At 35.1% G+C, this 23950-nt stretch overlaps 1 protein-coding gene across 1 annotated transcript in view; it reads left to right on the top strand.

The window, feature by feature from the left end:
- The window catches only part of PCLO (piccolo presynaptic cytomatrix protein), a gene marked incomplete at its 5' end in the record, with an annotated part of 328275 nt that overhangs the window by 264854 nt on the left and 39471 nt on the right, over window positions 1–23950 (top strand). The window contains 5 exons of the mRNA XM_083859465.1: window positions 3006–3186; window positions 4389–4583; window positions 5846–6028; window positions 17057–17198; window positions 20513–20580. Of these exons, the coding sequence (XP_083715591.1) occupies window positions 3006–3186; window positions 4389–4583; window positions 5846–6028; window positions 17057–17198; window positions 20513–20580 (769 nt within the window). The remainder of the gene's footprint in view (window positions 1–3005; window positions 3187–4388; window positions 4584–5845; window positions 6029–17056; window positions 17199–20512; window positions 20581–23950) is intronic.

Genomic DNA, 23950 nt, shown 5'->3' with positions numbered 1-23950 from the left:
TGATAAGTAAAACTTTCTTTTACCTCCCAGTTTTATTGTTGTCTTCATAACAAATGGTCATTTTTTTAAATTTAGACATGAAAGATAGATCCCTTTTATCTTGGTTATGTGGGGGCAAGCTAATTTAGGACCCAAAAAAAGGTTAATTTGCTGAAAATTAATACTTTTTTAAAGTGTGAGATAGCAACAATATTCACAATTACTTCAGGGGAAATTCTTGTTATGACTGAAAGCTGTTTGACTTGATTTTGCCATAACATAGGAAGTCTGAGGAGGTATTAGTCTTCGTAAATGATTAAAGATTTAAATTCTGCCATCAAGCGATATTTTAGAACATGCACAAGTATTTTCAAGTATGAGCAATTTAGTCTTGCTGATCAGTCTCATTTTTAGCATTCTGAAATAGTACTATCATTACCAAAGTATGACTGAAGGTAAAATCTAATCTTGAAATTAATAATAAATGAATGCTCACAAGAGGAAGGCCTTCACTTTAAAAAACAAATAAATAAACATATGCACATGTAATACAGAATTACTAGCAATAACTATGAAATAAAAATAATTAAAGATATAATTGCAAATAAAGATTATAATTAGAAACAGAAGCACAGGAAAATCAATCACTCACACAGGGTAACTGAGAGTATCCAGGCTCATTCTACATTTGAATTCTGCAAAAAAGCCACACAGTTTGGCTCCAGTTTCCTTTTGTGTAACTACCAAACTGAGCAATCAGTGTCACTATTTAAACAATTACTAAAATAAATTTATAGGAAGCTGCTACATGATTACTTATTTCCTGCTTACTGTGTCCATATTTTTGTTGAGTTCAGCATGTTTGCCCAATTGCAGGGCTTTACTGAATATTTACATCCTTGTTTTTTATGACATTTAGAAAAGGGATGCTCCAGCAACTGCTTCTACATGAAGATTTAAACCTTTCCCTTTCAAAATTTCTTCAACCTCTAGAACCTCTAGAACCTCTAGAACCTCTAGAATTATATATATATATAATGATATATATATAATTATATATATATATATATATATATATATCTGCACCATAACAGCAGATGTGGGATACCCAAATTGTGCACCAGAGACTTGCTTGCATGGAGCCAGTAGCACTTGTGTGTCCCAGAGGAAAAGTGGCGCATCATGATCCATATCCATGGAAATTGATAACTCTCCTCCTACAAAGCAGAGCCCCCAGTTTACACTGCCTATTTGCAATAATCCTCAGCCATGCTATCTTCCAAGTCATATTCAAAGCTTGACTAAAAACCACAGCATGGAGCATACCAAATAATTCAGCTGTTAATATTAAATGTAGGTCTAACCAGAGAGACCAAGCCAGGTCATAGACAACCTATACAGCTAAAAGGGAAAAAAGGAAAGAAAAAAGGCTTTTTAACCTGGAAACCATCAGTTGTTAGGAGACTTCCCCATCCCTAAACTTGAAGAGGCTTTCTTTAATTCAGGGTCTTGCAATAAAGAGACAAAAACATTGTTCCCTGAGGTAATTGAGCACTTTATTTGTCTAGCAGTTCCAAAACTTCCCTACCTGACATTAGTTTTAACTCATTCACTTCAGAGCCAGATGCAAAGCTATTTTTTGTCCTTCCTTCCTTCAAGACTCTGTGATGAATTTCAGTACTTTACATCCCTTGGCCCTCTCAACTGCAAACTTATTAGGGGAAGAAGGGTTTTTATTGGCACCAATGCTCTTTTTTTTTTTACTTCTATTTAAAAAAAAAATCATTGAAGTCCTGCTTACAATGAAGGTAGCTTAGAGCTGATTTCATCTACAATGTTAGAAAGTTTTTTTAGCCAGTTTATTTGTTTCATTCATACATTACCATTGCACCTCCTGGTTGTTTCCTCAGTAATATTTAGATGCCTAAATGGTCTATTGAATTCTATTATTTTAGTGAAGTGCGAGAGTAACCCTGTTTTTTTCTTTTTGTTGCTACCTCTGCATATGTGGACATTTTAAAGACTCAAGAAGCATAAGTCTCATATTATTGAAAATCTTAATAAAAACAAACATGAACTTTTTCCCCTCTTTAAAGCATCGATAAAAGGCAGAAAATTATGCTGCTTGGTTTTGCTATTAGAATATGTCTGTATAGAGGAAGAATTGCTGGATGTCTTTTTAGTGTCTTTTTACTGTGGCTGTCAAGCTCACAGGCTGCCCTCTAAAGTGCCCAGTCGTCTTTGTGTGGAGCTATGCCACAGTCAAAGGACTCAGCTGAAAATCCTTACTGAGGTCCTGGTGAGAAGACATATTGGTTCAGACACTCCAATATTGTTGGAATGCATTTTCCACACCCAGAAGGTGCTTCCAAATAGGGAAAGAGTTTCAGTTTACCTTTAGACACTTTAGGAGGTTTAACTAGAAAGTTCTTTGTTTTTCTCATTGTAATTGTTTGAGTACCAGCACAAGAGCATGGATTGGGCTCCAAGAGTGTAACTCAAAGCCTGCTGTTAATTTCATTGGGAGCAAGCCAAATTGTCCCTCCTAAAACATTCAGTATTTAGGAAGGAGCCCAAAGAAAGTAAAGGGCTTTTTGGAGTGTTTCTAGCAGGCTGTCAGAGGTTTTCTCAGACACTTGTGCAGGTGTTTTCATTTATTTTCTTTAACATTTGTTATTTTGATATTTTTCTTTATGAAACCTTTTGCTTTACAAAACACCTCTGAAGAGCAGTCTCGCTGAAATTATTTTAAGCCAATCTGCAAGGGCTGGACCCTCAGAGATTGATACATTTATGAGTGGTTTATAAGACTCTGGCCACGTGTTAACCTGTATTACAATATGCTACTGAATCTGGGTTTGGGGTCACAGCAAGCTCAGACAGTCCTGACTCTGCCAGGACACAGCCTGATAGCCTTCACTTGTACACTTGATTGCAGCTTCTGACAACACAACTCTAGTCTCTTCTGCTGTATGCAGTCAGTGATAGGTCAGATACAGACATATCATACTTTGATTTGTTTGTAGGTATTGATTGAGTTATCCAGCATCTCTCAGCTTGACAACACTCCTCGGTGGTATCCTCTTAAAGAGCAGAGTGAAAACGTAGATCATGGGAAATCTCATTCTGAAAAGAGTAGCCAGCCATCTCCAAAACCATCTGTCATCAAGAGCAGAAGTCATGGAATCTTCCCGGACCCCTCCAAGGGTAGGAATGACTTGGTGCACCTGATATGAAATATTATCCCAGATGATGTGTAAACCTTTGCTATGTGTAAATTCTAATAGAAAAATAAAGATACTGGTATGAAGTTTGTATACATTTTTATTAAAAATCCATTTATCTCTGTGATTAATTAGTTGGAGACAAGGCTTAAATTGTCTCAATCTTGCCAGTCATCTTACTGAGTAATTATGTCCTTAAAACAGCAGCATACAGACTCTACATGTTTTACACATCTGCTATAGATTCTGTGCCTTTTCCATTTTCTTGATAGCTTTGGGCAAACTCAATACATATTTAGCTTTCTATTTTTCATGTTCCTTAAATATTCTATGGATTGTTTTTCTTCTAAAAATGCCACATTAATACTTTATAGAACAACAATTATGGTGCAATAATGCATATGCATTTCCAGTCAATGATAATGGATTGTAGCACATCTCAGTTGTATTGGAAATCAGTGGAGCGGATAGTGTAAAAATATACTAATGTTTCCAAAAGCAGAATTGATCTCAGTATCTCCTGCTCCAAGAAATTCAGCTCTGATTCTTTTTTTTATACTAAGTAGTCAGCGGACAGGTGCTCTCTTAAAACACACTATGTGTCCTATCAAAGCAAAAAACATTCCATCTACAATCCAGATGAGAGCCTCAGAGGGGACAAGACTCTGCTCCATCTCCTCTCTATTTCTCTGTGTAACATTTTTCCAGGGACTGGTGTCTACATAAGATGTCTGTCTGAATTAGAGGTAAGTATAGAAGATATTGTGAGTTAGGCTGTGATTTCCCTGATGGCATTATTCAGGATGAAATGATTTGCATGTGCTAAGTGTTTGGTACTGGTGTAGGTGATGCTGCTTAGCCTCAACATACTAGAGAGTAGAAAGTGGAAAACACTATGCCATCATTCCACTGGTTTGAACCAGCACAGGAGGCCTAATTCCCAGGTGATAAAAAAACAATAATTAAAAAAATATTATTCCCTGGGCATAATAGTGGGGAATTATAAAACAATGTTTCATAGGAGTTCCCTAATTTTGATGTATCCTGATACTTTAAATGGAAAGGCACAGGTTAATCTTTATTCCCTGTCCTGGAATTCAGCTAGAAAGAACCAGTCAAGAGAAACAGACGAAATTGTTTGTTTTTTAATAAATGCAAGAGTGTACTTCTTCATTTCCCTGGTAGACATGCAGGTTCCCACCATTGAGAAATCCCACAGCAGCCCGGGGAGCTCCAAATCCTCCTCCGAAGGACACCTGCGCTCTCACGGTCCGTCGCGCAGCCAAAGCAAAACCAGCGTCACTCAGACTCACCTGGAGGACGCTGGGGCGGCCATCGCCGCCGCCGAAGCCGCTGTTCAACAGCTCCGCCTCCAACCAAGTAAAAGACGCAAATAAATTCCTCAGCATGGCAGCTTAATGTTCATCTGTTGCCTTTTTCCCTGCTGTCCTTCCCCTTTTTCGGCTATTTTTTATTTTTTTTTCCTCTGTCCTTGGCACACTGTGCTCACTCTGTTCAATGTCTTTGTGTGCCTGTGTGTGGATACATGTAATTACGATATACTCTTGTATTTAGAAGTCTTTTGTTTGGTTATTTATTTATTTATTTTGTAAAGACTGCAGTGAAACTGGCTGTTTCTCCATCAGTCCCTTCACTCATGGTCCACGATGTTCCGTGGTTGTGCATGACTCACAGACAAGTCCATTGTGTTTTGATGACACTAAATACCTACCAATGAAATAATCAAAACCTGCAGAGATGCAACTGCCAGCTGTTCAAATTGCACATAAGACTGAGACCACATTAATTACAGGATGTATCTATAAGCAGTAATCATGAAGGACAGTACTATACACACAGAAGATTTGAAGTTAAAGAAACTTTTTTTTAACTACGTGGCTGAGATTTCTATTTTTGAAACATGACTGTAAATATCTATTTTTTTTTTCTTTTTGGAAAGGAAATATAAGGCAACCTTCTTTATATCTCAGATAAGATTGTGATAGTGATGAGCAGAACAGAAATACAATAAAAACGTTAAACACAATAAGCGCAAAACCATTAAACACACAAAACCATTAAACAGTAACAACATCAGATTTCAACAATGTTGTCAAGTTAGCAAACACAAAGGGAGTTGAGAGCTAAGCCAGGTGTCACAGTTTAATTTTTTGAGTATTTTTTTTACCATGGATTGATTAAGGGTCAAGATAGATTTCAGCTGACAACTTCAAATGGGTTTATGAATTAAAATTATTCAATTCAAAAGGATTACTCTCCAGAGTACACTTCAGACCAGTATCATCTGATTGCTAGCTGAGGGTTTAGTTCATGGCAAATTAAATCTCTCTGACTGTGAAGTCATTGTGTTTGTCTTTAGGATTTGTTGATATGCCATAAACTCACCATGGTATAATGCAAAACTGGGAAAAAAATTATTTCCCTTGTCTTCACTGTCATTAATATAGAAACAGCCAGTTTTGATACTCTTTAATGCTGTGCATGTGGTGTCTCTTTGGTGTTTGAAAACACTACTTACTTAAATACAGAAAAAAACCACTTCTGTTTGCATGAATAACATTTAAGCTGGTTCCATCTGAGGATACATACTCTGGGTTTCCATTTCACCCACACTGCCACAGCAGCACATAAAAGCGGTCAGTCTAATCATGCCAGGAAGCAGCACAGACACAGCATAGCAGGAGTCCTCCCTATTCAAAGAACTCAGTCTGACAATCTGCCTCCACCAGCCAATGACAACAAAGACCAAAGCCAACTAGCCCTCAGGAAAGTGATGTCTGATGGACCAGTCAAGCCTGAAGGAGGTGAGCAGAAAGACATGGTTAAGAAACCAACTACATCCCAAATACTTCTTGCCATGTCAGCTAATTCATTGCGATATTTAAATCCTTCTTTTACCCCTCCATTAAGTGCTGTAAATGTTAACATGAATCAAGAACTCTGCTTGATTTTTCCACCTATCAGTGCATAAATCCATAATGAAATGTGCTAAGAAGCATTATGAAACAACAAATGTGTGCACTTCCATTCCACTGGAGTACTTGGAATTCTGTTGAAAAGTAGTATAGCTTTGCTCATGTTGTTGCCTAATAAAAAGCATGCATCCAAGCTGGTCTGCTTAAGCATGATTGGACATTTCTTGTACTGTGACTAAAACCTAACTGCACATTTTTGTTTCTGAAAATGTAATTGGGAAAATGACAATTCCTGTTTCCTCTTCCAACACAATTATCATGTCAATAGTCATTAGCATAGATAATTTTTCAAACCACCAGTGGAAAGGAAAGGAGTTTTGATCCATGTATAGTTCAATCTCTTGATAATTTTCCTATTAGCATCTTTAAAAATTATTTTCTACTTGTAGGCACCTGTAATACCACATATCACCAATTTATTCCCTCATCACAAATAAAGAGCCAGAATCTCAATCAGTTCAAATTGCCACTGTTCTTTTGACTTCTGGAGCATCTTGTTTGTTTCCATGGGATCTGAGGGATAATCCAAATAAATGTACTGACTGAACTCCCAGATGTTCTCTTGTGCTGTAATCCCTTGTTAAGCTCTCAAGATTCATTGCAGGTTTTTCTGTCAACACCATTGCACACATTGGACAATATAAGCTGGCTGAGAGGGGTGCAGGAGAGAAAAAGGAAATGGTACTTTAGAGAATATATTCTAAAGGCAACAAGTCATTCAGACAACTAGTGTGATGTTAAAACAACTAAATAACAGAGCAAAAGATCTTTTAAAACATATTTAGAAATGACAAGGTTTCTTTTCTTAGGAGAGCCTTTAGAATTCTTCCATAAATCCATGTATTTACACAAACACTCGCTGTATTACTCTACAGCTCAACTCTAGACACTCAGCTCAGGCAGAACCAGAGAATATCGTGGTGTGAGCTCAGGCATCCTGTCTGAAAGCTGCATACACTCCTGGGGGGCAGACCATGCAAATCTAAATGACTCATGATATTTTGAGGTGTCTGTTGAGTGTTATCACAAAGACTATTAGCCCCATGGTGATGCCTTTTCACATAGACAGGTAATGCAAAATATTTTGCTTGTGATGATAGAAGATTGAATTGAGGTTCAGATACACTTTTATTACAAGGAAATAGCAAGTCTGTTGGCTTCAAGTACCTGTGCCAATAAACTGTTATTCTATCTTCTTTACTTGAAAATTGAAAAAAGAATAGGTACTGATATGCACTTGGCTTAGCAATATTGGAAGCATCATAGAGAGTTATGGCAATAAGAGTCCACATTATAAATGATAGGAGTTCACATTGCAATAATACATAAAAAAGGTTAGAATTGTTATGAAGAGATGTAGTATTTTGTCTTTTTATTTCTGACAAACACAATGCACCTCATAATCTACACAATGTTTAAAAGTCTGGTTTCAGACCTGTGAGATGTTTTGGCTTCCCTTTTTTTTTTTTTTTTTTTTTTTTTTTTTTTAACCAAAGATAGTTTGTCCAAATTCATTCATATGAGATGGGCCAGTAGTTACCATTTTGAGGTTAATGACTCTCATGACTTTTAGCAGGAATGAAAAGCAAAATTACTTCACTGCAGTTTTGTGGAATATGAAAGTGAAATGAGAATGAGTCTATAACCTCTAATGGAAAAATCACCAAAGATACTCAAAACAGCTTCCAATTTATGAACTTCTTTGTGGGATGGAGAGATGATAAAGGAAGGAGAGATTTTCCCTGCATTGTGAACTATGAATATTAGGGCATCATCAGTTTCCAAGTCCATTCCTAAAGGGATGATGCATGTTTGTGGTACCCATCTCCATTATAGCCTATTTTATTGGTCCCTGGGAAAGAACACAATAGGAACTGGTTTTAATGACTGGAACTATCTTGGCAAGGGAGTAATTTTTTTTTTACTGTATCTCAAAGCCCCTTACTAAGGAAGACATTACAGATAATCCACTTTTTTTGTTGTTGTTTTTACCACAGCTATTTCTCTGTGCATTGAATAAACAACAGCACCTTTTAGAGAAATTGGTTTTTTTCAGCCCAAGTACACAACGGTGATGGAAACGATTCTATGCTATGAAGTCCTTCTATGCCTAAGATAACCTTCAGGAAGAGTGTCCTCCTTTGATCTAGTCTCACAATACTTTCATTTTTTTCTCTTGAATTGAACTGGATCTAGAAAAAACAACAAGCCAAACAAGGCAAGAATCCTCAGTCATTCTAAGAATGTCTCAGAGAAATTATTCTCTAGTTCTGATGCCCAGGAGCCTTTCTATGGGGTCTATTTTGTCAGTTATTAACTGTGTGTTGAGAAATAACAAGGAAATCATAAACAAAACCAACACCTATAGTATAAATAGCATGTTTTGTAGTAACAAAGTTCTCTCATAAGTTTTTTGAAGCCAGAAGTTGCAAGGGATCCAAGTAATTAAGGTGAAGATGCAACAAAAAACTTAGGTTTTTTGATCAGCACCTTTGTAAAATCCACTATTCAGCTACAGCAGTTAATTAAAAATAAACTCTAAAGTATAATTTTGTCATTGCCCATGAGAGATAAGAGTGTGATCTGCAAAGAAACCAACTGCATGTTACACTTTCCAATCACATCCCCTAGAGAGGAACAATAACATTTCAGAGCCAACTCTTTGAAGCCAGAAGTTGCAAGGGATCCAAGTCAGAGGAAGAGAACAGTGCCTACGCTTGAGTTAATTTGATTTAGGGTTTGTGCAATATATGAATCATTTCCAATTACACATTCACATAAAATTAAGCACATTCCCTTCAACATAAATCTGTGTATTAGAGTTTATCCACCAGATGAGTCAGTTTTAGACACAGAATGAATCAGTTCACCAGCTTTTCAGTCAGTAATTTATCACACAGAAGGATCTTCTCATTATATGGAGTTTTCTTGGTAGGTCAGTTATGTTTGAAATAAATTATTTTAGAGTTCTTCAGATACCTAAGAAGTTGGAGATGTTCTGATGATTATCACCAGTTCTCTGAATACATGCATATGAAAGGTGTATTTGGAATATAATTTTTACTGATTTTATGCAAAAAAAGTCCTTTCAAACCTAGCTTATAGATTTAAAGGAATGAATAACATGTTTATAGATTTAAATAACCTGCTTTAGTTTTAATACCTTCCAATAAAGTCAATAAGACAAGGAACAGAAGAAAACTTCAGCATCTGTGTTAAGCAGAAAGGTGCACTATGTCTGCCTTGCCATATTAGAAATTTTAGCTTTCAAGAAGTAAGTTGAGAGCACAAAAATAAAAGATATTGTTCATCATATAGTCAGCATTTATCTACATACCTGATCATTTTTTTAAATGATACACTTTTATAGGGACCTGTGCTCTCTCTGTAGGGATGTAGTTTAATGGGTAAAATTTGATGGGCTTATCCTTATTGGCACAGAAAAAGATGCCAGCTTTTCACCTAAAAGACAATGATTGTACAATGAAAAATCAATCCTTTATTACATTAAAATATCCAAAGGTGAACAAAAAACCATCATTTTATGACCAAATAAGAGAATTTCTAGAAATTTATTTTGAGTCTTCCCAGCATCTTTAAAGAACAGTAGATTAATATTTAAATAGTAAATACCTCTGTAAGTGAATTTAAATCTCAACATCATTGTAGCCCTATATATTTTTATTCTTTCCAACAGACACTCATGAAAGGGAAGCTACAAATCAATATCCTATTGCTTGTATATCATTTGTTGATGGGTGCCATAGGCAACTCGTCTTCTATTTGGATCACATTGACCCAGCCAAACAAGCAAGAGACCAACATATAAACACTGCTCTACTCCTCACCTGAATTAGTTAGCAAATCTTAAAGATCCAGAGAAATTGCCATGTGTTTCACTTAAAGCTCCAAACATACCTGTTAATTTAAGGTAACACCAAAATTATAATTCTACAGGAATTTCTGTCTAATTTTCAATAATGGAAAGATTTTTTTTCAAGATTAAACCTCTAGCAATTTTAAATCTCAACATTTCCTTAAAACGTCCTCTGACACATGCACCTGGTATTATTATTTTTTGTCCCTGAAAATGGTGGGGGGGAGGCAAGGATGAGGAGGAGGGGAGGAAATGCAGCACCACAGCATTTCATAGAGAAGATTTCCTCTTTTATGTTACACATTTTCCTTCATGACACAACTGCTTTTCCAAACAGTTGTATGTCAAGTGATTTTACTGGTCAGGGGGACATCTCTCACAGCTAATACTGCTAGCTAGAATACCTACAGTAGCAAAACCCTACATCAGCATTTTAAGAATTTTACCCAATTAAGCTTATCAATGTAAACATCAAAAAGAATGTCAGTTTAAAACACTGTAGTTCAAAAGGTAGTACACCTGCTTATAACTGCCTTGAACCAGCAACTTTGACACAAGTTCACTTAAGTGTGAACATTAGAGGTCTTACTACAGAGAAATATGATGGGATGCATGGAACAAGACATTGCCATCACTGTACCACCCATGACACATATATGAGCCAGCACTGTGTAATTTGTAGTCAACTTAGCTGCAGGAAATTAAAATTGACATGAATTTTCCTTATCTCTAAGTTCTGTTTACTGGCTTCATCAACAATGGACTGAAAGGAAATTGATTCCTAGGTTGTATAAATCTTCTGAATTGGATATGATTGTGGTTTCAAATACCTGCTTATTTGGGATCCCTTTTGGTCTATATCCATTTTCACACATTTAATAGGCAATGCCATGTTTTAATTTCCTACATTATTTTAGGATATTTCCTTCACACTTAAATAATTTATAGTCCAAAGCTGTTTAGTGACTCATGTCACTAGTTCTCTAATTTCCAAGTTAAATGGACCTTCATGTTGCTACAAATAACACATTTTCAAGAATCATTATCAAAACAAGAACAGTTTGTCCCAACTCTCTGCAGATAGCAGTAATCTGAGGCTGTGTTTTCAACCATGTTTCAATCTAATAGCTGGCCCATTTTCCTTTGGTTATTCCTGCTATTTACTCTTCCACCATTTTAAGCTGACATGTAATTTCAGAGAATTGCTGAGATTCTTCATTTGATGACTCTTATTTCAAAACTTATTTCAAAGATTTATTTCAAAAGTCTTTTTTCAAAATTCTGTAGGGTAGACTAACCCTACACAGTGCATGGAATGTTATTTCATCTGAATTGCTTTCCTGGGTGAAGAAATTACTTCAGCACGGTTTAAGAAGTGTGTTGTTCCTCAGTTATTTAGCTCAAATGGTAAATTGCTCTGTAAAAGGTTGTCTTGAAATTTCACAAAATATCCCTGCCCAGAGTGCAATCAAATCTCTGTCTAATATACAGCTGTGGATGAGATGGGTGACACCATGGCCTAAAGTCCTGTTCAGTATGAGGGAGCATTAGGAAAATAAACTATCTGGGCTGACCTGAGGTAGATGTGTTTGATCACCAGTTGTTTATGTATCCTCATTCTTTTGCCAGTTCACAAAAGACGCAACAAGCAGCCCCAACAATAGTTTTACCCTGTAGAGCCTAACAGAGAAAGCTGGAGCAGCTGTTGCTTTTAATGCAACAATTTATAAAAACAAAAAACTGGCATTTGGGGCATTGTGAAGTTGGAGCACTTGAAGCACAAGTCTACTGAGAGTGAAGGGCAGCCAAGCTTCTGCCAAAAGCCACTCTATGAGATGACCAATTTTCTTACATCTGTTGGCCATCAGAAAATTACACAGAGCAGATTGGTGCTTTCACCTTCTCCCATTGGCTTGCATCCCTTTGAGAAGACTCAGCATGATGCTTTCAGCCTTTTTTGTCACCCAGAGTTTCTCAGAAGACAGACAGTTAAAAGAACTTTTTTTCCCCAAGTAATTAGAGGCCAATTGTGGAAACTTAATCCTGAATCAGTACTTGAAGTTGTTTTCCCCTACTCCTGTTTGGTTCACAAGCAGAACCATCATTCTCAAGCTGTTTTGACAGTGTATTTCTGTTTCTAGACAGGAACTGGAAAAGGGGAACATCCACGATTTATTCATCAGGAGAAAGTGCTGGTTGAGTCTGTTCTTTCCTCCATATGAACCACAAAACTGTATAGTCAACCTTTTAAATTTTAAGTCTTAAAAAAAAAATCCATTCACTGTAGAAGAATTGCTGGAGTGGCAGAGAGTGTTGGATTGTTTCCATTTTCCTGCTGACTGATTTAGTAGGTCCTGGTTATAGGTCTTGTGTGAGTGATCTATCATCCCTATATTAGGTTTTAACAAAGCATCTTCTCTGTTCTCTGTTGAAAACAGACTTTTCTGAAAGATTGAGTGAAATCATGTGCCTTCCATGACTTCCTCTCTTATTGATTTTAATACAATATTTTCTTCATACTTAGGGAGTGACTTACACATTTTCTTTGGTTCTAAAAGTTTGTTTTCTAACTGAGTCCATTAGCCAAAGCATAAGTTAATGCATTTTTTTTTCCATACTAATAATAATTTTAAAAAAATTAAAAAAAGATGGAGCTGAGAGGTGGGGTCAGTGCTAACCTCCATTTTATTGAATTAGCAATTCTTTCCCAAGAAGGCATTAGGGAATACATGTCCAAATATTTTTCTGTTGAAATTTTTTTCTTCTTTCTGTAAACCATTCAGAGTACAAAATCTAACCATTATAACTTTTTATGGAAAACCCTGGTCCTACACCAGGTATAAAATTATCATCCACTGTTTTGGAATCTGAAATATTTACTGTAAGCAGTTGAGAACTTTTCCAGCTCATTTATATATTATTCACTAGAATGGTTGAACCACAACTTTTGCTCATGCCAGAGCCTGTAAAACAGGCAGTTTAACAGAATCACTCAGAGACAGCATTAACACCACATTTTAAACTCCTGAATGTGACATATGTACCCATTAACACCCATTCCAAGTTGGGAACATTTCATCTCACCAAGGGGACCACCAGCTAAAATAGGATTAACAGATGAAAATTAAATTGAACCACAACAATAGCTTTGTATAATAGGAAAATCTGTGTCCTATTTCAGAGAAAGCAGCTCATATTAGAGTTCTAAACTTTCACATCATATTTCTATTCTTCATAGTTCAATGCCTGGGCAGCCCAGATATCATGATATTTCAGTCTTTAAAAAAAGTACCAAGCCCCTGATAAACTGTGTAGAGTTTACAGAAAAAGGGCTGGAGGGGGTGATTGGCAGCAAGACCTCTTTAAGTTTTTTTTTTTTTTTTTAAACTTTCTAAGGGTTTCTAAAAGTTGCCTTTTGGGTTGGTTGTGTTTGGGGTTGTTTTGGGGAGAGATGGGGGGAGGGAGTGTCACTTAAGAGCCAGGGAATAATTTGCCAAAAGGAAGGGCAAGGAAGCAATAAAACATAGCACACTCTGGATACTTAATATTTAAATGATGGAAATTGCCCTCACCTGAGTTCCTAATCAGGTAAACATTGTAGATTTCACTAAAGCAAGACTACACCGTGTAGCTTCAGGCACCTGTGTGATAACAGATGACAATATCTAATCTTTGGGCCCAAGGCAATCCACATGAAACTGTTCAAATGCCCAAGACCAAAGCACCTCCTGCCAGAATTTTGATGTCAAAATCTGAGGATTAAACAATTTTCTAGCATAGGCAGCTTTAAGCAGAAGCTCTGTAGCTCAGAATTAACCTGCCCTAATACCGTAATTAAAAGTAATATTAAAACTAAATATAATACAATAGTTGCCTCTCCTTTATGTGGATATGAACCCCATTGACCAAGCAAGGTGGAAATTGTTCTGATACTTTAGGACTTCACAGACCTTATGTAGACTGGTAAGACTGGAGGAGCAACACAGTGAACTCTGCCTTTTTTGTTAAAGTTTCTAAGACGATGTTTACATGTATTCGAAGAGAAAGGGCAAGACTACGAATGAGTGTGCAGACTAGTTTCTTCAACACAAGAGCATGGAAAAAGTTCTATCTTTCCACATAGAGTAGAAATACAGCCATAGTTATACTAATTTTTTCTCAGGGAAAATATTGCATGGCAGCAAGCATTGCCACATCATCAAAACTCCAAAGTTTCACACGTAACCAGCAGAAACTTAGAGTTCTAGAAGTATCTGTAAAATCCCAACATGTAGAAAATGTGGGTGTCTCACAAGTTATGAGATGATCTCTGTATCCAGATTCTGAATTTGTCACGAAACCAGCTGTAAATCTATTTGTGGATTTCATTTCTTGTCACAAACTGACACTGTGATTCATTACTTTCAGAGAGCAGACAGGAAGGAAAAAAAAGAATAACATTAAACTTTAGAATTTTCAAAATCCAGTCATGAATCTAAACTTGGATCCATTATAACCATTTACCAAGTGTTCTTATAGAAAAAAATAGATATGGAAAATTATGTGAATTAGTGAAAACATTAGAAAAACTAAACATACAGCATACTGAATGTGTATGGTTCCAAAAGAAACAGCTATGGGTTGGTCATAAATAGATGAAACAAAACTTCTAACCCATTTCTAGAGGCTTAATTCAAGCTTTCCTAGATTGAACTTAATTCTAGGTTCTTACTGGTTTTAGAAATCCACCAGTAAAGATATAAGAAATTATTTCACTAATTTTTGCAGCAAAGTCAGTTAAAAAAAAAGCCTGGATATGAAAGATCCTTTCAGGCCACATGTGTTATAGTGGAGATATATTCTACACCAAACAAATTCATGCCTAAGGGAAGGACTGAAGATTCTTTTCTGTGCTGGCACAATACCTTTTCAGCTTCCATGGGTTTTGCAGATGTCTTGATCTCCCATTTGTACTCACCTGTGAGGAATTTGTCATGCCATGGCACAAAAAAGCCACAAACCCCCCCCCACAAAAAAAAGCCCATAGCCTAACCTAAAGGAACCCTCAATTTCAACCAGAAAACATTGGGAGACATAGAGGTCATGCAAACACGATGAGAACTGAGGTAATGAATTAGTTTGGGAAAGGCATGAGAGATCCACAGTTCAGGCTGTTGAATACAGGGCAACTGGCAATAATACACTATAACAGAGAGTTTGACCTCTCATCTCTGAGACATCAGTCTTGCCCTCTTGCAGTCTTGCCCAGTATTTCCCAGTAGCATTTTGCTGATGTGTCACCACAGGCATAAGAATTCACTCACAGCACCACCAGCTGAAAGTGATAAAGCAACCACTGCACAGAGCCAGCCCAGCTGGCTGCCTCTCTGGAAAAAACATGGGTGTCTTTCCTCCAGGTGAGATATTGAGAGTATCTGCTAATAACATTATGATTTGAAAAAATATTCCTTTGTGTTTCCATCCAAGAAGGCAGCCTATGATCAGTCTGGAATAGGGCTAATCAATCCTGGAATGGAGCTAATGAATAATTTCATCTGAAAACAACATAGACTGACAGATTCCACTTCTGGCTGTGGGCAACAGTGGAACAAACGAGATTAATAGAGTTGAAAAGATAAAAAAGTTATGTGACAACTTGGATTGCCAGTAAAGAATCAGTGTGAAGAATAAGAGTTCTGTCTTGAAGTTTGCCCAAGGATTGATGATATAAAAATTGCTTCATTTATTGCTTCTAGTTCAAATTACTCACTTGTTTTTCCATTATGTTTGAGGAGTTACACTCACCTTCCTTGTCCCGCATCAGGCAGCAAACAGCGTTCTTCACCAAAAATATCATTCATTTAGCCAGACATAAAAAATAATGATTGCCAGAATAAAGCAAGACACTGTTGGGGCTCTGGCTCTTATTAAATTTCCAGTTAGATACTTGAATAATTTATTTTTAAGGCATAATCTCTTTTAACTACTTAGAGTTTCACAGTTCAGCAAAATAACATAAAGCCTCATTAAGTCTTCATAGGAAAATAACTTTGCAAAACAGTATTTTCTATCTTTAGTATATATGCTCAGTAGGTTGAAACATGACAATAGCAGATGTATTAGAGAACATTTTGCAAAAAAATCCTCAAATGTATTAATATTCCCAGACAATTTTGTTATTCAATATGAAAATAGCTACTCTATTGTTCCTGTATTAATTACTATGTGTAACGTCGCTGTGTTCTTTTTCTTTTATATTTCTCAACTTGCTAAATGCCAAACACTGGATGATTTGTTCATGTGGTAGTGCAGTAATGTCCAAAACACAAAATAATGCAATCTGAAGTAAAACTAACTTATGCTATATTAACACCAAATGATATCAAATTAGATTAAGGCATCTCTCATCAAAATATGTTCATTAAAATTCTACGCATGTAGTCAGAGAGATCCAGATGGGTAGGAGCAGTTGAGAAATATAGTGCATAGCTGTGTTATGTCTGAAGAGGGATGGGGATATTCTCTGTGACTATGGATTGTGTGCTCACACATCTTTGCAAACTTCTCTCCTCAAAATCACCAAATGCAAAGAACATTTCACAAGGAATATGAGGAGGGCCCACTAGGGCTTTCATTTTTACAAAAATATCATATGAAATGTTTCAGATAAATAACTGGTTTTCTGTCACTTTAATCAGAAAAGCACTGTTAATCATTCTATCCCATTCTTTTTTTTTTTACCTTCAGTCTGTTGATTTGGACTATTAACATAACTGGAGAAAAAAAAATATGGTAGTGTGGTATTTGATTTAGAACATCTTATTCTATGTTAAAAAAACCCCTTCATCTGCAAAAGATGATAAACCAATATTTGGATGTAAAATATAAAAGTGAAAGTGTTTGCAGCATGTGATTTTGTTAAATTACATTTTTTTTTCTTCATATCAGTGGTACTGATGTGTTACAAGATTTGAGTAACCAAATGTTCCTGCCCTGTACAGCAAGGTCTACTAATCACCGACCTGCAGAAAGTTCTGTCTCCACTGGCTCCTCAGCCAGTAGTTTTGGCAGTGGATACAGCATGGACAGTGAAGGCAGCAGCAGTACCACGGGAGAGAATAATCTATTTCCCATCCCAAGAATGTAAGGCTTTTCTGTTAATATATTTTATCCTCCATGCACGATTTGTAGCGCTTTCACTTGCCAGTCATCTTCTTATGTAGTTTCTTCTGCAGACAGGAGTTATGCAGTAGAAGAGCAGCTAAACTGGGGAGAATTCCCCAGAGTTCACACTTTTATTCTGCTTTGTTGAATATTGAATTGTTAATAACCAACTAAACCTCTACCTCAACCTCATGAATTTATTTCTGTCATATGGGAGATGTGCTGGTCTCAGCCTTTGATGAAAGAGTGTAGAGATGAGCTTGACTTATGTTTTAAAAGTACAACTATTGTAGGGTTGAGAAAGCTTTGTTTAAGTTTTCAGATTTTCCTTCCTCTATAAAGAGCTATTACTAATGCAAGGGGAATTCATACTCTGGATACAGCCCAACTTTTCCCAAGTTTTTGGGAGTTTCAGTAGAATTTCTCAGTTCTTGGCTGGAAAAAGATTTTTGATACAGAGTCCCTGTAGGAATTATCAAGCTACTATCTGTGTAAAGATCCTATAAAATGATTTAATTTTCCAAACTTTTTTACCCAGTTAAGTACTCCACAGAGAAAAATATTGCCAGGATTTTTTCACCTCCTGTCAGCATGCACCATCATTTAGCAATTTCATTTATATTCCCTAATAAGTCAAAGTAACTTCTGATAAACTTAATGATTCTGGCCTGAAAAATATTTATAGATTGAGTGTTCTCAAAATATTAGTTGGTGGTCATTGTTCATTCATTGTTTGCAATAGTTGTTCAATATTTTCTCTGGAATAAAAAATTTTTGTTTTTCCCATGAAGTTGTGAACTATTAGTCAAAAAAGACATAATCTTCCTAGAAAAAATTCAATACAGTGAAAATTCTCTAGAACTGTGATATTTATGAATATTTATAATTTTCAAAAATAAAGCCCAATTGTATTTGTTTATATCTTGTTAGCAACTAAAGGGAAAATAGAGACAAATCTAAGACTTCAATCTCACCTTCAGAATCTAGGAGGATTATGTCAACTTAGGTTGTAGGGTACCTTTTTTTAAATTTGTATTGGACTTTTCACTCATTTTGATCTAGGCTAAAAGGGGAAAAAATATTATCTTTGTCTTTGACAACATTAAAATAAAAAAGAAAAATATTGGGCTGTCTTTCCCAGTGAGAAAAGCAAAGATGCATAAAATCTTTGTGGACAACAAGACAAGATGGAGCTCTCAATAGAAATTTTCAGTTCACACATGCCAAATTCGAGTGCAAATAACATCATTTACTGTGTATTGACTAGCAGTGTTACAGTACCTAGAGGTATTGACAAGCAATGTGACAGTACCTGGAGTTATTTGCAATTTGGCTGAAAGACTCATTGGTCTCAAGCCTGAAATCAGTCTCACTTCTACTGAAAAGCAGGAGGAAGTCTCCACAGCTTCAGACTTTCTCTTATGGAAATTTGCTCTCATGAATTATACTTAATTAAATAAAATATATCCATGTCTCATTTTTTGTAAGGCTACACTACTTATATATTTATTATTGCATTTCAAAGTAAGTTACTTGTATGCTGATATTAGACAGTCTTTAAAATTATACAGGAAATTTATACAGACAGAACCTGCTTCATTTTTCATGTTAGTCTCCAGGGCTTTACATAGCAATGTAAGGGAAATGAATGACAAAATAACTGTTTACCATCAGATCAGTCACGGAGAGAATTTTAAATGGATAACTGTTTCCAGTTTGAATTCTGTACAAAAATTCTTATTTATCTGAATATATGTATATTACAATTCTACTCATCATTTGCATTCACACTGGCTTGATAATGACTTCAGGGACTCTGATCTTGTACTGTAATTCAGCAAATCCAGAAGACCACAGCTTACAATTTGAATGTGATGTATTAAGTAGGCTAAATATTTTAAAGTATCTTGACATTTAAAAAGCTTTTTGGTTATAAGCACTCTGCTTAGACTAAGTTTCTGGTCTATCAATAGAAATTGTTGGATGTGCTGAATTTTAAATTCTTTGTTTTAGTCCAAGTGCTTTTAACCATTAAAATTAGTCTTGAAGCAGAATAAAATAATTAAATAGTGACACCATGGGAATTGTTTGATGAGGTAACTAATTAGAATACTTGACAATATTAAGTAGCTATAACTATCAAGGGAAATTAATAATTGTATAGTTACATAAATCTGAATATGTCTTGCAAAGTCTTTCTAATTTGGACTTTTTAAAATATTCCTATTATCCAGTTGTAATATTCCTGAAAGCTACTCATGTTCTTATCTCTGATAAAGACCGTATTCCCTATGCCTTTGTATTGTGTAACCCTTTATAGCATTGCATTGCTGTAAAATAAAATTCATTTTGAATGCAAAGGTGAAAAAACAATTAAATTATGTATAAGGAATATAACCCTTGAGACAAATAATTCTTGTATCATATTTGTAATGATTTATGAAGCACTACCTACAGAAGAAGAAATAAATCACTTTCAGTTAAAACTGAAAATAAAATCACTTGAAAAACTGTGCTTTTATACTAATTTTTAGTTCCCCATGAATTTAGAGAATTTCAGACATGAAGCTGGCTCACATATAGAAAAGAACAGTGCTGACCCTTTAGCCTCCAAGGAATCGCATGCAACTGAAGATTATGCCTTATAATCTCTATCACACCACTCAGAGTCTTAAGGCAAAAAGAAAACCGGAAGTACAAATGTTTGAATGTGATTGTAATCGTGTCTTAAAGCTTGAAACAAGTATATTTAAAGATAGCTTATATTTTACTTAACTTTCATTGTGTAAAGTTAGACGTCAAGATTCTAAAGCAGGTTCTTTCTACATAAAATGCAGGAAAATAGGGAACTCTAGAGCATGATTTATTCCACTCAACATTAAGATTAACATTAAGTTTTCAGATTTTTTTTTATGCTAAATCTAAACTGTAAAGAAAAGCAATCATTTAAGAAAATAACAACCATAAATAAGCCTTACCTTTAAAGCAATGTTATTGTATACCAAATATCAATTTTTTTTTCTGACTGCTTATTATATATTTCACTGTTGACTATAACAAGATAAAGTGAGAAGATATGAAGCCCCAGAGTGATGTAGGGCAGTGGCAAACAGCACCTGATGGACCAGTTCTGTAAGAATGTACAGGCTTAGCAGGATGTGATTGCAGCTGCCTTCAAAAGAGAAAAAGATAATATTCTTAAAAGAGCAAGCCTCATTGGGTTAGGTGTATCAGTGTTTTATCTCTCATCTTTCTATGGTTTTATTGACAACAACCACCATATCTTTTAACAGAGGGAAGATGAGCCAGAATGGACAAGAACCAGTAAAGCAGTCGGGAGTAGGAGTAACCGATTCAGAAGGTAAAAAGAAATACAAACATCTCTATAGTGGTACCCCATGTTTGTAGGAAGGGTGTGCCAGTTTCTTTTTCTTGTTATGCTATGAAAAATTACTCTATGCTCTCTTTGTATTGTAGATTAAAATCCTGACCTTCATTTTCTCTGGGGGCCCTTTACACAGAACGCCAATGTAATGAGTCTTCAGTTTAAATGAGAATGGTGTCTCACCTGTTTATTTAAAGTAATTAAATAGTTAGATTACAATGAATAATATATAATAATTTCTGTCTTCTGATATTCATTGCTTTTCAAATAAGAAATACAAAGTATGGAGCTGAATTAATACTCATTGGATTCAAAGAATATATCTAATGCCTGTCAGGCTCTATTTTCATAACATTTCAGAACATTTACTTCATAAAGCAATTATTAATATTAGTGTTTACATAAAACATTAATTTTAAATAAAAATCTTAGTTAAGGAGGCTTGACTGCTGCACTTAATGCAGATGCACTGCAATGAAACCTTTATTGGCTTGGGAAATCCAGAATGATTTTGTTTTAGTATTAATGTGGTGCTGAGAAAGAAGAAGACATTGTAATATTAGAGCTGGAAAGCACCTGACAGAATGACTCAAAATTTCATAGGGAATGTGAATATCTTTTTCATGTGCAGTAATGGAAAACCATAAAAGCATGAAAATGAAGAGTGTTTTGTACTGAAAGACATGTTATGAAAATTCCATTTCCTTTTACATATAAGGTATATTCTTTCAAGTGTATGTTTATGTTGACCTCAAATATAAAACTTAACTATCATGATGTTCTTTTTATTATAAAATAAGATCTTTGGCATTTAGATGCATTTCAATGCAGCTTTGAGTATCAATTAATTCACAATTTGAAATTTATATATAAATTGATTAATTGATCTTAAGTTTAGTCATTTAAAAAAATCAACATTTTCCAGCTTTCTAAAATCTCTATAGATGGGGAAATAATTGCTGCTTCCATATTTGAGGTAAAAGCAGTCTAATCTTCCACAGAGCTGAAGAAGTCAAATTGGAATTTACAGGTAGATCTGTAAAGTTCTCTTTTCCAAAGCAAGAATTCTTACCTGTATATATGTATTTTACTAAATATTTTCATACATAGTGCTCATTAAAAATACTTAAATCTGCTAGCAAATATCAAATATCAATTACTTTAACAATCTAATCTATCAAAATTCAATTTCTCAATAGTATATTTAGGCATTTGAATAAAAAATCTGTTTTTAAAAGGAAAAATGGTGGGATGAAAATGGAAAGTAGGAAGGTTTTCAATTTTATTTGGTGAGTTTTGTACATATTTATAATTTTAAAAAAATACCTTTTCATTATTTTGTTCATCATGAGTTGCCCCTCTAGGTTATGTCTTGGATCCTAAATTTCAGAGCCTACAAATACAAAATATTTTCATTTCTTATTGGTATTATTAATTAACCCCAAAACCCAAACAAACCCAAATAATAAAAACAGAACACCAACTCAAAACACCTTTTGGAACATTCTGAAAGATGTGTATGTGACATTTGGTCTGAAATTACCTTTCCAAAGTTATGTTTCTTCGTGTCTTCAAAATCTGCAAATAAGTCAAGAGATGCAATTCCCTAATTTTCATCTACAATGCAATTCACCTCTTTCACCTCTGCTACCTTGAGAATCTAAGTGTTTGTTACAATTCCTAGTCTGATACAATGACTGGTTCTTGTTGAGTGTTTTTTGCCACAGAGAGAGGCTGGTGCAGTCAGCCTGGATTTTAGTGTCTGATTTTTAGCTGACAAAGAGTGGAAAGGTCAGTGTCAAAGGACAAATTAAACTAAAAGCTGAATAACAATTCAAGAGCATTTGAGTTTCAACATGTAACTATAATTATCTTTTGGGAAAGTAGTTCAGAATTTAGAGGAAGTCAAGATTAACTGAGGATTACTTCATTATTACAGATTTAGTTTGGCATTTTTTAAATAGATAAATAAAAGAGAATGAGAATCTTAAAATCCTGCCTTTTCTGTAGTTCACTTACCTGTGTTGTGGACCTGAGGAGCTCTGAAATTAAGTAGAAGTAAATATTCATTCCCACATTTCATTAACTGTGGAGATCTCCCATAGCTGGAATTCGTATTCTTAATTGCAAATAATGACTTTGAGTTACATTTAAAACTTCTTAATACTGGTACTCTTATTTTATATTTTCAGATATTCTTAGGGCATAATTTCTGTAAAAAGTAGCCTTGGGTTAATCTCTTTAAAATGGTGAATAATAAATTTTATTGATCGAACATGCAGATCTACTGCTATGTGAAATGTTTTAGTCATCCAAGTCATTCACACAGGCCTGACAAATATGGCAGGGGACTTAGGGGATCTTTAAGACCTGTAGCTGCAGGCAAAGCAAGGTAGGACCCTCAAATGGCAATGAGAATTGGTTTCTAGGTGGCTGAATCAAAACTGTAGCAACAGGGTTTGAGTTCACCTCATGGAGGTATGACTGCAAAATTTAGGCATTTACATAAGTGGAATTTCCAGGGAAAAAATGCTCATTTTTTAGTTTTTTGCCCACTTGTGTTAATGTCTTGTTGGGAATAGTTTTTGTGCCATTAACACATAGTAGTATAGTTATAAGTAAATAGTGGAAAGCAGTGCGATTTACTTTGCTGACATAACCAAATGGTCAATATAAACAACTCTGAATCTATGTCTATGTCTATGATAATTGTTTCTCTGAATATATTATCTTCTCATATTCTGTATTTTTGTACTACTTTATAATATATATATATAAAAAATCAGTTTTGTTCTTGGACAGTGTATTAGTTATTTTTATGATATGCATTGTTGCATGCTATCTTACTCTGGGCATTCTGCCCTGATCAGATGAAATACTTCATCTTTTTGAGCTTCAGTAAATCTTATTACACGTATTGTGATCTCCATTAAGTTATGCAAGCCAACTTCTGTATTTGTTTCAGAAAGTGCAATATACCTTGTTCAAAGATTTCCTATGACATGGATAGAATATTACAGGCATTATAAAAAGCCAAATTGCATACATGTAAGGATTGAAATTCACAATTAAAAGCACATGATTAATATCTTGATTCGGTTGTAGATCATGATTGGTCTATCTGTGCTATGAAGTTGCTCAGCCAATAGGCTCCAGAGGGCATTTTCCACCTACCAACCATTTATCCATTTAAAAAATTTATGGGAAAAATTATTTCCATACACTTAAAATATATAAATTTGCTAGGTAATCCCAAGATGCCATTATTTCTAGTAGAAGAGTGATATATAAATAGCATTGTTATGGAAATGTTGTATCTTCTCCTTTTGAAGATTCTGTATGCATG

Source organism: Zosterops lateralis (genome assembly GCF_965231275.1).
Source record: "Zosterops lateralis genome assembly, chromosome: 4".
Taxonomy (NCBI): Eukaryota; Metazoa; Chordata; class Aves; order Passeriformes; family Zosteropidae; genus Zosterops; species Zosterops lateralis.
The sequence above is the reverse complement of the archived record's forward strand: the minus strand, read 5'-3'. Positions and strand labels throughout refer to the sequence as shown.